The sequence below is a fragment of the Oncorhynchus tshawytscha genome, linkage group LG22 (assembly GCF_018296145.1).
Source record: "Oncorhynchus tshawytscha isolate Ot180627B linkage group LG22, Otsh_v2.0, whole genome shotgun sequence".
NCBI lineage: Eukaryota > Metazoa > Chordata > Actinopteri > Salmoniformes > Salmonidae > Oncorhynchus > Oncorhynchus tshawytscha.
The window spans coordinates 40,300,719-40,314,810 of NC_056450.1; the positions used below are offsets into that span (position 1 = coordinate 40,300,719).

Here is a 14,092-nt window from a genome sequence, read left to right on the forward strand (position 1 = left end):
CGTGCCCTCTTCACAGCTGTCTTGGGGTGCTTGGACCATGTTAGATTGTTGGTGATGTGAACGCCAAGGAACTTGAAGCTCTCAACCTGCTCCACTACAGCCCCGTCAATGAGCATGGGGGCGTGCTCGGTCCTCCTTTTCCTGTAGTCCACAATCATCTCCTTTGTCTTGATCATGTTGAGGGAGAGGTAGTTGTCCTTGCACCACACGGTCAGGTCTCTGACCTCCTCCCTATAGGCTGTCTCATCGTTATCGATGATCAGGCCTACCACTGTTGTGTCATCGGCAAACTTAATGATGGTGTTGGAGTTGTGCCTGGCCGTGCAGTCATGAGTGAACAGGGAGTACAGGAAGGGACTGAGCACGCACCCCTGAGTGGCTCCCGTTTTGAGGATGAGCATGGCGGATGTGTTATTACCTACCCTTACCACCTGGGGGCAGCCCGTAGGAAATCCAGGATCCAGTTGCAGAGGGAGGTTTTTAGTCCCAGGGTCCTTAGCTTAGTGATGAGCTTTGAGGGCACTATGGTGTTGAACGCTGAGCTGTAGTCAATGAATAGCATTCTCACATAAGTGTTACTTTTATCCAGGTGGGAAAGGGCAGTGTGAAGTGCAATAAAGATTGCATAATCTGTGGATCTGTTGGTGCGGTATGCAAATTGGAGTGGGTCAAGGGTTTCTGGGATAATGGTGTTGATGTGAGCCATGACGGCTGCGGAGAGCGTGATCACACAAACGTCCGGAACAGCTTATGCTCTCATGCATGTTTCAGTGTTACTTGTCTCGAAGCGAGCATTGAAGTGATTTAGCTTGTCTGATAGGCTTGTGTCACTGGGCAGCTCTCAGCTGTGCTTACCTTTATAGTCTGTAACAGTTGCAAGCCCTGACGCATCCGACGAGCGTCGGAGCCGGTGTAGTACGATTCGATCTTAGTCCTGTATTGATGCTTTGCCTGTTCATGGTTCGTCAGAGAGCATAGCGGGATTTCTTACAACCTTCCGGGTTAGAGTCCAGCTCCTTGAAAGCGGCAGCTCTACCCTTTAGTTCAGTGCGAATGTTGCCTGTAATCCATGGCTTCTGGTTGGGATATGTACGTACAGTCACTGTGGGGACGACGTCATCGATGCACTTATTGATCACAGTGCAATCCGTTTTGTCACCAAAGCCCCATATACTACCCACCATTGCGACCTGTACGCTCTCGTTGGCTGGCCCTCGCTTCATACTCGTCGCCAAACCCACTGGCTCCATGTCATCTACAAGACCCTGCTAGGTAAAGTCCCCCCTTATCTCAGCTCGCTGGTTACCATAGCATCTCCCACCTGTAGCACACGCTCCAGCATGTATATCTCTCTAGTCACCCCCAAAACCAATTCTTTCTTTGGCCGCCTCTCCTTCCAGTTCTCTGCTGCCAATGACTGGAACGAACTACAAAAATTCTCTGAAACTGGAAACACTTATCTCCCTCACTAGCTTTAAGCACCAACTGTCAGAGCAGCTCACAGATTACTGCACCTGTACATAGCCCACCTATAATTTAGCCCAAACAACTACCTCTTTCCCTACTGTATTTTATTTATTTATTTTGCTCCTTTGCACCCCATTATTTTTATTTCTACTTTGCACATTCTTCCATTGCAAATCTACCATTCCAGTGTTTTACTTGCTATATTGTATTTACTTTGCCACCATGGCCTTTGCCTTTACCTCCCTTATCTCACCTCATTTGCTCACATCGTATATAGACTTGTTTATACTGTATTATTGACTGTATGTTGTTTTACTCCATGTGTAACTCTGTGTCGTTGTATGTGTCGAACTGCTTTGCTTTATCTTGGCCAGGTCGCAATTGTAAATGAGAACTTGTTCTCAACTTGCCTACCTGGTTAAATAAAGGTGAAATAAAAAATAAATAAAAAAATTGATGAAGCCAGTGACTGACGTGGTGTTCTCCTCAATGCCATCGGAAGAATCCCGGAACATACTCCAGTCTGTGATAGCAAAACAGTCCTGTAGTTTACCATCTGCTTCATCTGACCACTTTTTTATAGGCCGAGTCACTGGTGCTTCCTGCTGTAATTTTTTGCTTGTAAGCAGGAATCAGGAGGATAGAAATATGGTCAGATTTGCCAAATGGCGGGCGAAGGAGAGATGTTTACGCTTCTGTGCGTGTGGTGAGTTTTTTCCCCCCTATGGTTGCACATTTAACATGCTGATAGAAATAGGGTAAAACTGATTTAAGCTTCCCTGCATTAAGGGCTTGTAGGTATTTAATATTATTTTTGATTTGATTTGATTGATAGTCAAACACTGTGAGCACAGCACTGCAGCATGACTCAGTACTGCTGGTAAAGGCAGAAATAGAGAAGGTACTTACTGTTCCAGATTAAACAATGTTATCAATAGAGTTGCTGTTTGATTTTAGTGTTGAATTTAGATCCACGAGGCACCAGAACAGTTTCTGTCATAAGATCAACAGAGATAAAGCCTAGATAGTAAGTAAGCATTCAAGTTCATTCTATAGCTATTTGCTAATAGCTTATCTTCTATCTCAAACATGCAGTGTATATTAAATGAATATCTGAGCTTGACCTTGACGTAAACAAAGTATGCCATAAAATGCTATCACAAAATAAAATGGCTTTGAATGTTTGACTAATGTAGAACATTGTTTTTCCTAAGAGGTAGTCTTTCATGACTGCCTATTACCTAAGTGATTTGACTGCTTATTACCTAAGTGATATGACTGCCTATTACCTAAGTGATATGACTGCCTATTACCTAAGTGATATGACTGCCTATTACCTAAGTGATTTGACTGCTTATTACCTTAAGTGATATGACTGCCTATTACCTAAGTGATATGACTGCCTATTACCTAAGTGATATGACTGCCTATTACCTAAGTGATATGACTGCCTATTACCTAAGTGATATGACTGCCTATTACCTAAGTGATATGACTGCCTATTACCTAAGTGATATGACTGCCTATTACCTAAGTGATATGACTGCCTATTACCTAAGTGATATGACTGCCTATTACCTAAGTGATATGACTGCCTATTACCTAAGTGATATGACTGCCTATTACCTAAGTGATATGACTGCCTATTACCTAAGTGATATGACTGCCTATTACCTAAGTGATATGACTGCCTATTACCTAAGTGATATGACTGCCTATTACCTAAGTGATATGACTGCCTATTACCTAAGTGATATGACTGCCTATTACCTGAGTGATATGACTGCCTATTACCTAAGTGATATGACTGCCTATTACCTAAGTGATATGACTGCCTATTACCTAGGTGATATGACTGCCTATTACCTAGGTGATATGACTTCCTATTACCTAAGTGATAACATCAAAGGTAAACACTGTTATAAATGTATTGTAATAATGACTCCATTCTCAGCCACATTCCTCCCAGGAGGTGTACTGTTGTGTTACTAGTGGGTAGATTGAAGAGGAGGAAGTAGGCAGATGACTGCTATCTCCCACACACACACACACACACACACACACACACACACACACACACACACACACACACACACACACACACACACACACACACACACACACACACACACACACACACACACACACACACACACACACACACAGAGCAGGCACAGCCAGTCAAACGTTTGGACACACCTACTCATTTAAGGGTTTTTCTTTATTTTTACTATTTTCTACATTGTAGAATAATAGTGAAGACATCAAAACTATGAAATAACACATATGGAATCATGTAGTAACCAAAAAAAGTGTTAAACAAATCAAAAGATATTTGAGATTCTTCAAAGTAGCCACCCTTTGCCTTGATGACAGCCTTGATGACACACTCTCAGGCCGATAACTACACTCCCAACTTGCATAACTGTCCAGGATGCAGCCATTTGGTATGGAGAGAGGTCCTGGTTGAGACTTGGGGTAAATAAATCTCTTCTATTTGAAATGTGTTTGTTTAGTTTTAGAAAACCATAATAAAGCTATGTATTTTCCCCAAATACCGCTTCCCACTCATGCAAAAGAAAAGCATATTTTTGGTAAATACTTTTTAGATTTTATCTATGTTCAGTGTTTACAAAATCTATGTTTAGTGTTTACATAATCTTCTTCACTATTTTAACCCTGTAAATTAATCTTCTTACTCAAGACTTTAACACCATTACATGTGGCACAGTTTGACCAGAGTCAAGAGCCCTGGCTCACAGCCTCTCACATGAATTCATAACACAGATTTATTTTCCTAAGACTCAGACCACATTCCTCCACTGTTTAAACACCAGGACCCGTAATCACAGCGTTTCTCAGAGTAGGAGTGCTGATCTAGGATCAGATCTGTTCATATAAATCATATTAATTATTATCTTAAAGGGAAAACTTATCTGATATCAGCAGACTTAGCTATGTCTGTTCTGAGATGAATTAATCTCCAAACCCAGAACTCTAAATATAGCGTGCGCTGGCCAGTTTACTGTTCATACTAACAGTCTTTCACAGGAGGCATACCAAATGGCATCTTATTCCCTTTAAAGTCCACTACTTTAAACCATGGCCCATATGGGCTATTTGGGGAATAGGGTGCCATTCAGGACACAAACAAACAAAGAGTAGGACAGATCCAATTTGATTTGGGTTGAACCAAGAGTTGACTAAGCCCTGGATGCTTCAACAGAGACCAAAAGGTTTGTCCCGTCCACACTCTGGGGTTAGCATACAAATCAAAGGGGTAGTGCACCAGTTAAATCAGTTTTGCAATGGACATCCCTTCATGATGTTGGTTAGATCATATCAAGTTTCCATCTGTAGTAGCCTACTTTTATCCCCTGACTATACTGGATCTGTCTTTACTGAAACATACTCTGGGGATTAGCAAAAGTATTTATTAGTCTCTGTTGGGGTTAAGATCAGGACTCTGAAGGCTAGTCAAGTTCTTCCACACCGATCTCGAAAAAAATAATTCTGTATGGACCTCGGTTTGTGCACGGGGGCATTGTCATGCTGAAACAGGAAAGGGCTTTCCCCAAACTGTTGCCACAAAGTTGGAAGCACAGGATCGTCTAGAATGTCATTGTATGCTGTAGTGTTAAGATTTCCCTTCACTGGAACTAAGGGGCCCAAACCATGACAAAAACAGCCCCAGACCATTACTCCTCCTCCACCAAACTTTACAGTTGCCACTATGCATTGGGGCAGGTAGCGTTCTCCTAGCATCCGCCAAACCCAGATTTGTCCGTCAGACTGGTGAAGCGTGATTCATCGCTCCAGAGTCCAATGGCGGCGAGCTTTACACCACTCCAACCGACGCTTGACATTGCACATAGTGATCTTAGGCTTGTGTGCGGCTACTCGGCCATGGAAAACTATTTCAAGAAGTTCCCAACAAACAGTTATTGCGCTGACGTTGCTTCCAGAGGCAGTTTGGAACTCGGTAGTGAATGTTGCAACCGAGGACAGATGATTTATACGCTCTACATGCTTTAGCACTCTGCGGTCCGTTCTGCGAGCTTGTGTGGCCTACCACTTCGGGGCTGAGCATGTTGTTGCTACTAGACGTTTCCACTTCACAATAACAGCACTTACAGTTGACCGGGGCAGCTCTAGAAGGGCAGACATTTGATGGACGGACTTGTTGGAAAGGTGGCATACTATGATGGTGCCACGTTGAAAGTCATTGAGCTCTTCAGTAAGGCCATTCTACTGCCAATGTTTGTCTATGGAGATTGTATGGCTTTGGGCGTGATTTTATACACTTGTCAGCAACAGGTGTGGCTGAAATAGCTGAATCCACTCATTCGAAGGGGTGTCCACACAGTTTTGTATATATAGTTTATTCAAGGAAGATGGTCATTATAATAAACATACGGGTAAATGCTAAAAATCAAGGACTGACATAAAGTGCCTTAATAGGGTGTTGGGCCTCCACCAATCAGAACAGCTTCAATACACCTCGGTGTAGATTCTACACGTGTCTGGAACTCTATTGGAGGGATGTGACACCATTCTTCCACGATAAATTCCATCCTTTTTGGTGTTTTTTTTTTGTTTATAGTGGTGGAAAACGCTGCCTCAAAAGGCGCCACTCCTGAATCTCCCATAAATATTGAATTGGGTTGAGATTTGGTGACTGAGACCGCCATGGAGTATGGTTCACCTATTTTCATTATCATCAAACCATTCAGTGATCACTCGTGCCAGGTGGATGGGGGCATGGTCATCTTATAGCAATGGCGCCGAAAACGTGGATGTGCGATTAAGGCAGCCCCGGCACCTCTCTGATTCAGAGGGGTTGGGCTAAATGCGGAAGACACATTTCAGTTGAAGGCATTCAGTTGTACAACTGACCAGGTATCCACCTTTCCCAATGGTAGCCAAAATAATGGCCTGCCCAGCATTTATGACCCTTAGGCCGGGTGTGTATTACACGACGTTCAAAATCCAAACTGGTTCTCGCTGATTCTCCAAACTGGTTCTCACATTAAACGACCGTATTTCCAGTCGTTTTTTGTTGTTGTCTTGCAAATGTAGTGGTACGCACACTAATAAAGCCGAGTGTACGCTACATGATTTTGGCCACGATCTAGTTGTCCCAGACAAGTTTTTGAGATCGGAGAAAAAAATCCCCATGCCATTGCCGACTCTGGGCGCACGGCAGTCACCGACGCTCGTTTAATTTGAGCGGATCAAACACGCAATCTGAGGACTACCGATCTCATTTTTGAGCAGTCCCAGATGTCCCGATATTTTCTCAGCACAAAATCTGCAACGCTCTTGTAGTGTGAGACGCGCAACCACAAGTTTAAAGAACAGTGATCAGCAATAGCCAATGAGAGCTCCCCAGAGAAGAAACCAGCGAGATGATGACGTTGTTTCGCGTCACCCAGAACGTGTTGACTCTAGCAGGAGGGATGACTATTACTACTGTAGTATGACCTTGTACTTACCTTTAACCGAAGCCAAGGTGTCAGGTAGTTACAGCTCTGAAGTTCACAAGCAATGTTTTTTCCATTCAAAATGTTGGCTAGATACTTCAACTCTGTATGGCAAGCGTGACTGTCTGATTTAACGTTCACGAGTCTTCTTTTGAGTCACAGCTCGTAGCTACGTTAAATATAATCACATTGAATAATCTTGTAGTGTCCCTTACAAACAAAAAAAGACTGATGTTTTGAAACTGCTGTAAAAGTGCAGTAAATGCAGTCAACTGTGTTACTTTGGACGCCGATTATTGCCGAATAGCGGCCGTGTAGTGCACTTGAACTGCAGAACCACTGCAGAATTACTTCAGTAAAACAACAAGTGTCATTTTGGACGCAGTGTTTACATCATACTGCAGATATACTGCACTTTAACTGCAATATTTAAGGGTTGTAAGGGTTGTGACCACCATCTGTGCCATATCGTTTGGTGTGCGCACCACTACGTTGGGAACACGAAGAAAAAAACTACAGGAAAGAAAGACGGTCGTTCAATGTGAGAGGCTCAGCGATGTTAGGATTTTAAAAGTCGTGATGTCCCCCAGGCTTAAACGATGTGGCACAGACAGGGGTCACACATTACAAGGTTCTTCACTTGGTCTTGAGGATTCTCTCGATACAACGTTGTCTAACGAAAATAATAATGTGATTTAACGCCGCTATAACAAAGGGAGCTGGCCTAAAGCAGCCTCATAAACGTTTTCCGTCAGACATTCACACTTCCCATACAGAGTTAAAATATCTAGCCAACATTTTGAATTGAATAACATTGCTTGTGAACTTCAGAGCTGTAACACCTTGACACTTTGGTTTTGGTTAAAGGCAAGTACAAACGTAAACTAATAGCTTGAAAGTCTTCACATTCTGGGTGACGCGAAACAACATCAGCATCTCACTGGCGTCTTTGGCGAGCCCTTATTGGCTATCGCTGAACTCCGTTCTCAAAATGTGTCATTAGACATCTCACATTACACGAGCTTTGCAGATTCTGCGCGAATAAAATCAAAAAAATGTTTTGAAAATATCGGGACGTCTGGGATTGCTCAAAGACGAGATCGGTAGCCCCTCTGATTGCGTCTCTTGAATCGCTCACATTAAACGAGCGTCGAGGACGGCTGCGCATGGAGATTTTAGTTTCCGATCTCAAAAACTTGCCTGGAAGAGCTAGATCTGGGCCAAAATCGTGTAGTGTACACCCGGTTTAAGCATGATGGGATGTCAATTGCTTAATTAACTCAGGAACAACACCTGTGTGGAAGCACCTGCCTTCAATATACTTTGTATTCCTCCTCATTTACTCAAGTGTTTACATTATTTGGCCAGTTACACTTGTAGAATATATTCCAACGAGCATTGTGAAGGTGCTTCTGGCTCGTTATGACCCAGCGCCCCATTAAGACACGTTCTCTTTATTTTGACAGTTACCTGTATATTATAAGAAAAAAGGTCCTGCTCTAAATGTAGAATTTCTCAATAAATAAATCAAACCTTTATCATTGGGTAACATGAGGTTTAACACATATTTGGTATGATTGAAATGTTATATTTTAGAAGGTCAGACATGCAATAGGATGTTTCTTCTCGTGAGTATGCTATAGCAGGCAGATCCTGCACCCATCGCTCCATCCCGTATATATGCAGTTTCCACAACAGTATCCTAGGCCTACGGTAGTGAATGCTGATGCTGATGCTGATGGTGATGATGACTGTGCTTTGCTTCTTACCTTCTTGATGGGTTTGAGAGTTGGCACAGCAGTAAATGCTGCGGACTGCAATTCACCCACGTTCATGTTCATGTCGCTGTTCTTGCTAACGGTCATCGCAGAATATTTTTCCGCGACGTTCTCGGTCTCTTTGACATATTTAGTAGCCTGTTTCACCGCCTCCAATTTACCGTCCACGACCGCGTCTGTCATCTTCGCATTCAAGTGATTCCGACCTCTTGGGATATAATTGTGATGATGTCAGACTTAGTAGCAACTGTGTAGGCTAGGATCTCTCTCTCTCTCTCTGCTGTCACGCACCTCTCTCGTCTTCTTGTCCTGTGAGCTTTTCTGTTTCGTGTTTGTAATTTCCGAACCGAAACGGCCTGCTGTCAACCGCAAAATATAAAGACGGACCTTGTAGCACTAGCCTGACTATTATAGACAGTGTGTGGGCAGTGTTGAATGAGAACTCTATTTTTCTTGCCGTCGTGACTTCGGTCTTCGGCCGGTTAACCAGTCGGTTGCCAAGTCACAAGCTCAGCATCCGAAGTGGGCGGTTTGTTGGATAAGTCACCTGAACGAGTGGCCGGGTAGTGGGAGGCTTTCATCCAATGGTGACAAGGGACTGCTTCTGTGCCCAATGAGAACTGGATTTGACCCATCTCACTTCTGGTACAATTTGATAGCGTCATGACCACTGTGAGCCCACCATAGTAACACAAATTTGAACAAAATGTCCTGTCATTAAACTGTATTGATGGTCAAAATCAAGAGATGCACCATATGACTACAATTTAATTTGTAAAAAAAAAAAAATAGTTCAATCAAATAATTTGTTAAGCACAAAAAAAAATGGCTCTATCATCCTTGAAAGACTATACCAGAAGAATATAACATAGTCATTGATTGAGGAGATTAATAGCAGGGATTTTCTTGATGGAGAAATCGTACACTGAAGGTCATGAAATCAGAGGGTGTTATCATTGGCCTATATTAAGAACTAATTATGAACTAACTACTTATGAACAAATTATATTCTTAGAACAATTGATAGGAATTTAAGAATTAAGAGTTTTACGGACCCATTTACAGCGTGATACAATCTCTGATTGAGACAGATGCAGAAACCACTGTTACAGATTCTTTCACAGGTAAAATCTTCAGAGGATGACCTTCACAATAATGTGTATATAATGTATGGAAAGTGTCTCTCGGTGAATGTGTGTGTAGTTGTGTGTTTGTTCCCCCCACTGGGGGTTTCTGTCTCACTGTGAAGGTAATGAAAGTCCCTGGGGGTTTCTGTCTCACTGTGAAAGTAATAAGACCCTGTTTTTTTTGTCTCACTGTGAAGGCGCTGAGAGACCCTGGGGGTTTCTGTCTCACTGTGAAGGCAGTGAGAGACCCTGGGGGGTTCTGTCTCACTGTGAAGGCACTGAGAGACACTGGGGGTTTCTGTCTCACTGTGAAGGCACTGAGAGACCCTGTTTTTTTTGTCTCAATGTGAATGTAATGAGAGACCCTGGGGTTTTCTGTCTCAATGTGAAGGTAATACCTGGGGTTTTCTGTCTCACCCCCAGGGCCTCTCAATACCTTCACAGTGAGACAGAAAACCCCAGGGTCTCTCAGTGCCTTCACAGTGAGACAGAAAACCCCAGGGTCTCTCAGAGCCTTCACAGTGAGACAAAAAAAAACAGAGTCGTATTACCTTCACAGTGAGACAGAAACCCCCAGGGTCGAAAATAGAAAATAGTAAAAATAAAGAAAACCCCTTGAATGAGTAGGTGTGTCCAAACTTTTGACTGGTACTGTATATACTGTATATATATTTTGGCATGGAACCTGGGTATGGTCACAGAGTCTGTGTGGTGGTGGTACTGCATACTAAGCACATTCACCACTAGGCTCTCTCATTACCTTCACAGTGAGACAGAAACCCCCAGAATCTAGAACCTGAACTCATTCTAAAACCTGTTGAACGTGAAATTGAGGGAGAGCTCAGTTTGTTGTTTGGAAAGTTTGTTATTTTGGAAAGTTTTGAAAGTCTATTGAACAAGTTTGGTTACTAGCTAGCTACCTACCTTTTGAGTTAGGATCCAGCAACGCAGTTGGCATCAGTTGCTGGGACCCCTACTATCTGTCCAGGGATCCTGCCGACCAAGGCCGGGTTTGAGAAGCTGTTTGGCGTAGCAGCTAGAGTAGCTGCTAGCTAGCTGCCTATCAAGATAGTAGGGTTTTCTTGAGGTCTTGAACGTGTGAGGTTAGCCATTACGGCTGGGACCTCGGATTATCTGGAGCTTGTGGCTGTCTAGACCCCTGCTGTTTGTTGTTGTTTTTAAATCTTCCCTGTGACCTGCCCTGTCTGGAACCGCAAGGAGTAACAGCGTAACCTACTGTTGTTGGGATTACAAAGACCCAAGCTGGTGGGAGAACCGTTGAGGACAGTAGTGTCTCTCTAATCACAGGTGAAGGATCTTTTAAACGAACAAAAAGAGCTCTACCAGCAGTTGTTACAACAACAAGAAAATAGCTTCAAGTGTTTTATCCAAATGCTGGTGGAGTACACTAATAAAAGAATGGACTACGTAACCAGAGAGGTCCAGGACCTGAAGAACAGCTTTCAGTTCTCCCAGGGTCAGCTCGATGAGTTGAAACAGGAGAACGGCAAGATGACAGAAATTTGTAACTCATCGAGAGAGGACATCAGTTCTGCATGTGAGTCCATGATAACAATGAATGAGAAATCGGATTATCCCGGGAGAGAATCTAAGTGGAATAACATGGTTGTGGACGGAATTGCAGAATAGCCCCATGAGACTGAGGACAGAGTGAGGGAAATGATCTCGGAGAAACTGAAGATGGACCACAGGAAGATCGAGGTGGAAGCGCGCCTACAGGATTGGAAAACCCACCACAGGCCCAGGTGACAGGTCCAGGTGACAGGCCCAGATGACAGGCCCGGGTGACAGGCCCGGGTGACAGGCCCAGGTGACAGGCCCAGGCCCGATAGTGGTCAAGTTCCTGAGATTCAAGGAAAAGGTAGGTGTTCTTTTAGGGTTGTTGCTACAGGCAACCAAGTGCTAAAAGTCAGTATCTAAATAATGCGTGAAATGCTTGATATTGTATGTGATGTAAACAGAGAGGTCTACTTTCTTGGGGACTTGAATATTGACTGGTTTTCATCAAGCTGTCCTCTCAAGAGGAAGCTTCTCACTGTATCCAGTGCCTGCAATCTGGTTCAGGTTATTAATCAACCTACCAGGGTGTTTACAAACACTACAGGAACAAGATCATCCACATGTATCGATTACATTTTTACTAATACTGTAGAACATTGTTCTAAAGCTGTATCTGTACCCATTGGATGCAGTGATCACAATGTAGTGGCTATAAGGAAAGCCAAAGTTCCAACATCTGAAATAGTTTATGAGAGATCATACAAAATATTTAGCTGTGACTCTTATGTGGATGATGTAAAACATATTTGTTGTTCTGATGTGATTAATAAGGAGCATCCAGACTTTACACTTGAATTGATGAAATTGCTTCTTCCAATTATTGATAAACATGCACCTGCTAAGAAACTGACTGTTAGAACTGTCAAGGCTTCATGGATTGATGAGGAATTGAAAAACTGTATGGTTGAAAGAAATGGGGCAAAAGGAGTGGCTAATAAGTCTGGCTGCACATCTAACTGCAAGTTGAGAAAAAATATTATTATTGATCAGTATGACAACCTCCTGGCATTGACAACTTAGATGGAAAGCTACTGAGGATGGTAGCTGACTCAATAGCCACTCGTATCTCTCCTATATTTAATCTGAGCCTAGAGGAAAGTCTTTGTCCTCAGGCCTGGGGGGAAGCCAAAGTCATTCCGCTACCCAAGAGTGATAAACCAGCCTTTACTGGTTCTAACAACACACATGAATGATTGTTTAAAAGAAGTTAATAATAAGATGATTGTGGGAGCTATACTGATAGATTTCAATGCAGCCTTTGATATTATTGACCATAACCTTTTGTTGAGAAAACTTTTGTGTTATGGCTTTTCAACCTCTGCCATATCGTGGATTCAGAGCCATCTATCTAATAGAACTCAGAAGGTTTTCTTCAATGGAAGCTTCTCTAACGACAAACATGTACAGTGTGGTGTACCACAGGGCAGCTCTCTAGGTATTCTACTCTTTTCTATTTTTTACCAATGACATGCCACTGGCATTAAACAAAGCATGTGTGTCCATGTATGCTAATGATTTAAACCATATACGCATCAGCAACCTCAGCTAATGAAGTCACTGAAACCCTTAAAGAGTTGCAGTCTGTTTTGGAAAATTGGTGGCCAGTAGAAAAACTAAGAGCATTGTATTTGGTATAAATCATTCACTAAGTTCTATACCTTAGCTGAATCTGGTAATGACTGGTGTGGCTTTTGAACAAGTTAAGGAGACTAAATTACTTGGTGTCACCTTGGATTGTAAACTGTCATGGTCAAAACATATAGGTTCAATGGTTGTAAAGATGAGGAGAGGTCTGTCTGTAATAAAGAGATGGGGACAGGTCTGTCTGTAATAAAGAGATGAGGAGAGGTCTGTTTGTAATAAAGAGATGATAGGTCTGTCTGTAATAAAGAGATGGGGAGAGGTCTGTCTGTAATAAAGAGATGAGAGGTCTGTTTGTAATAAAGAGATGAGAGGTCTGTCTGTAATAAAGAGATGGGGAGAGGTCTGTCTGCAATAAAGAGATGGGGAGAGGTCTAGCCGTAATATAAAGAGATACTCTGCTCTTTTGACACCACACTCCACAAAGCAAGTCCTGCAGGCTCTAGTTTTATCTTATCTTGATTATTGTCCAGCCATGTGGTTCAGTGCTGCAAGGAAAGACCTAGTTGAGCTGCATCTGGCCCAGAACAGAGTGGCACGTTTTGCTCTTCATTGTAATCATAGGGTTAATATTAATACTATACATGTCAGTCTCTCTTGGCTAAGAGTTGAGGAAAGACTGACTGCATCACTTCTTGTTTTTATAAGAAACATTATTTTGGAAATTCCAAATGGTTGCACGTTCCACTTACACACAGCACTGACACACCCACTTACCACACCAGATATGCCACCAGGGGTCTTTTCACAGCCCCCGAGGTCCAGAACAAATTCAAGGAAACATACAGTATTATTCAGAGCCATGGAACTCCCTTCCATCTAATATAGTGCAAATGAAGAGCAAATCTAGCTTCAACAAAACAGATAATGTGACCTACTTGTTGCGTGTATGTACTGACATACATGTGAAACTGATAAATGCACACACTAAATTTTAATGTTTAAAATATTTTGTCTGTATGACAAGCTGTTGCCATTGGTATCGGCTAATGGGGATCCTAATGAAAACAATATG

The 14,092-nt window shown here is 42.7% G+C and overlaps 1 protein-coding gene across 4 annotated transcripts in view; it reads right to left on the reverse strand.

Annotated features, from left to right (window-relative positions):
• LOC112259083 (S-adenosylhomocysteine hydrolase-like protein 1) overlaps positions 1 to 9,254 on the reverse strand; it is a 44,213-nt gene extending 34,959 nt beyond the window's left edge. For 2 of the 4 annotated variants that reach the window (XM_042304230.1, XM_042304229.1), the window contains exon 1: positions 8,720 to 9,254. In XM_042304230.1, the coding sequence (XP_042160164.1) occupies positions 8,720 to 8,911 (192 nt within the window). In that variant the 5' untranslated portion in view covers positions 8,912 to 9,254. The remainder of the gene's footprint in view (positions 1 to 8,719) is intronic. The other 2 variants (XM_042304226.1, XM_042304228.1) reach the window with 1 other exon arrangement.
• Between the last annotated feature and the right edge of the window lie 4,838 nt (positions 9,255 to 14,092).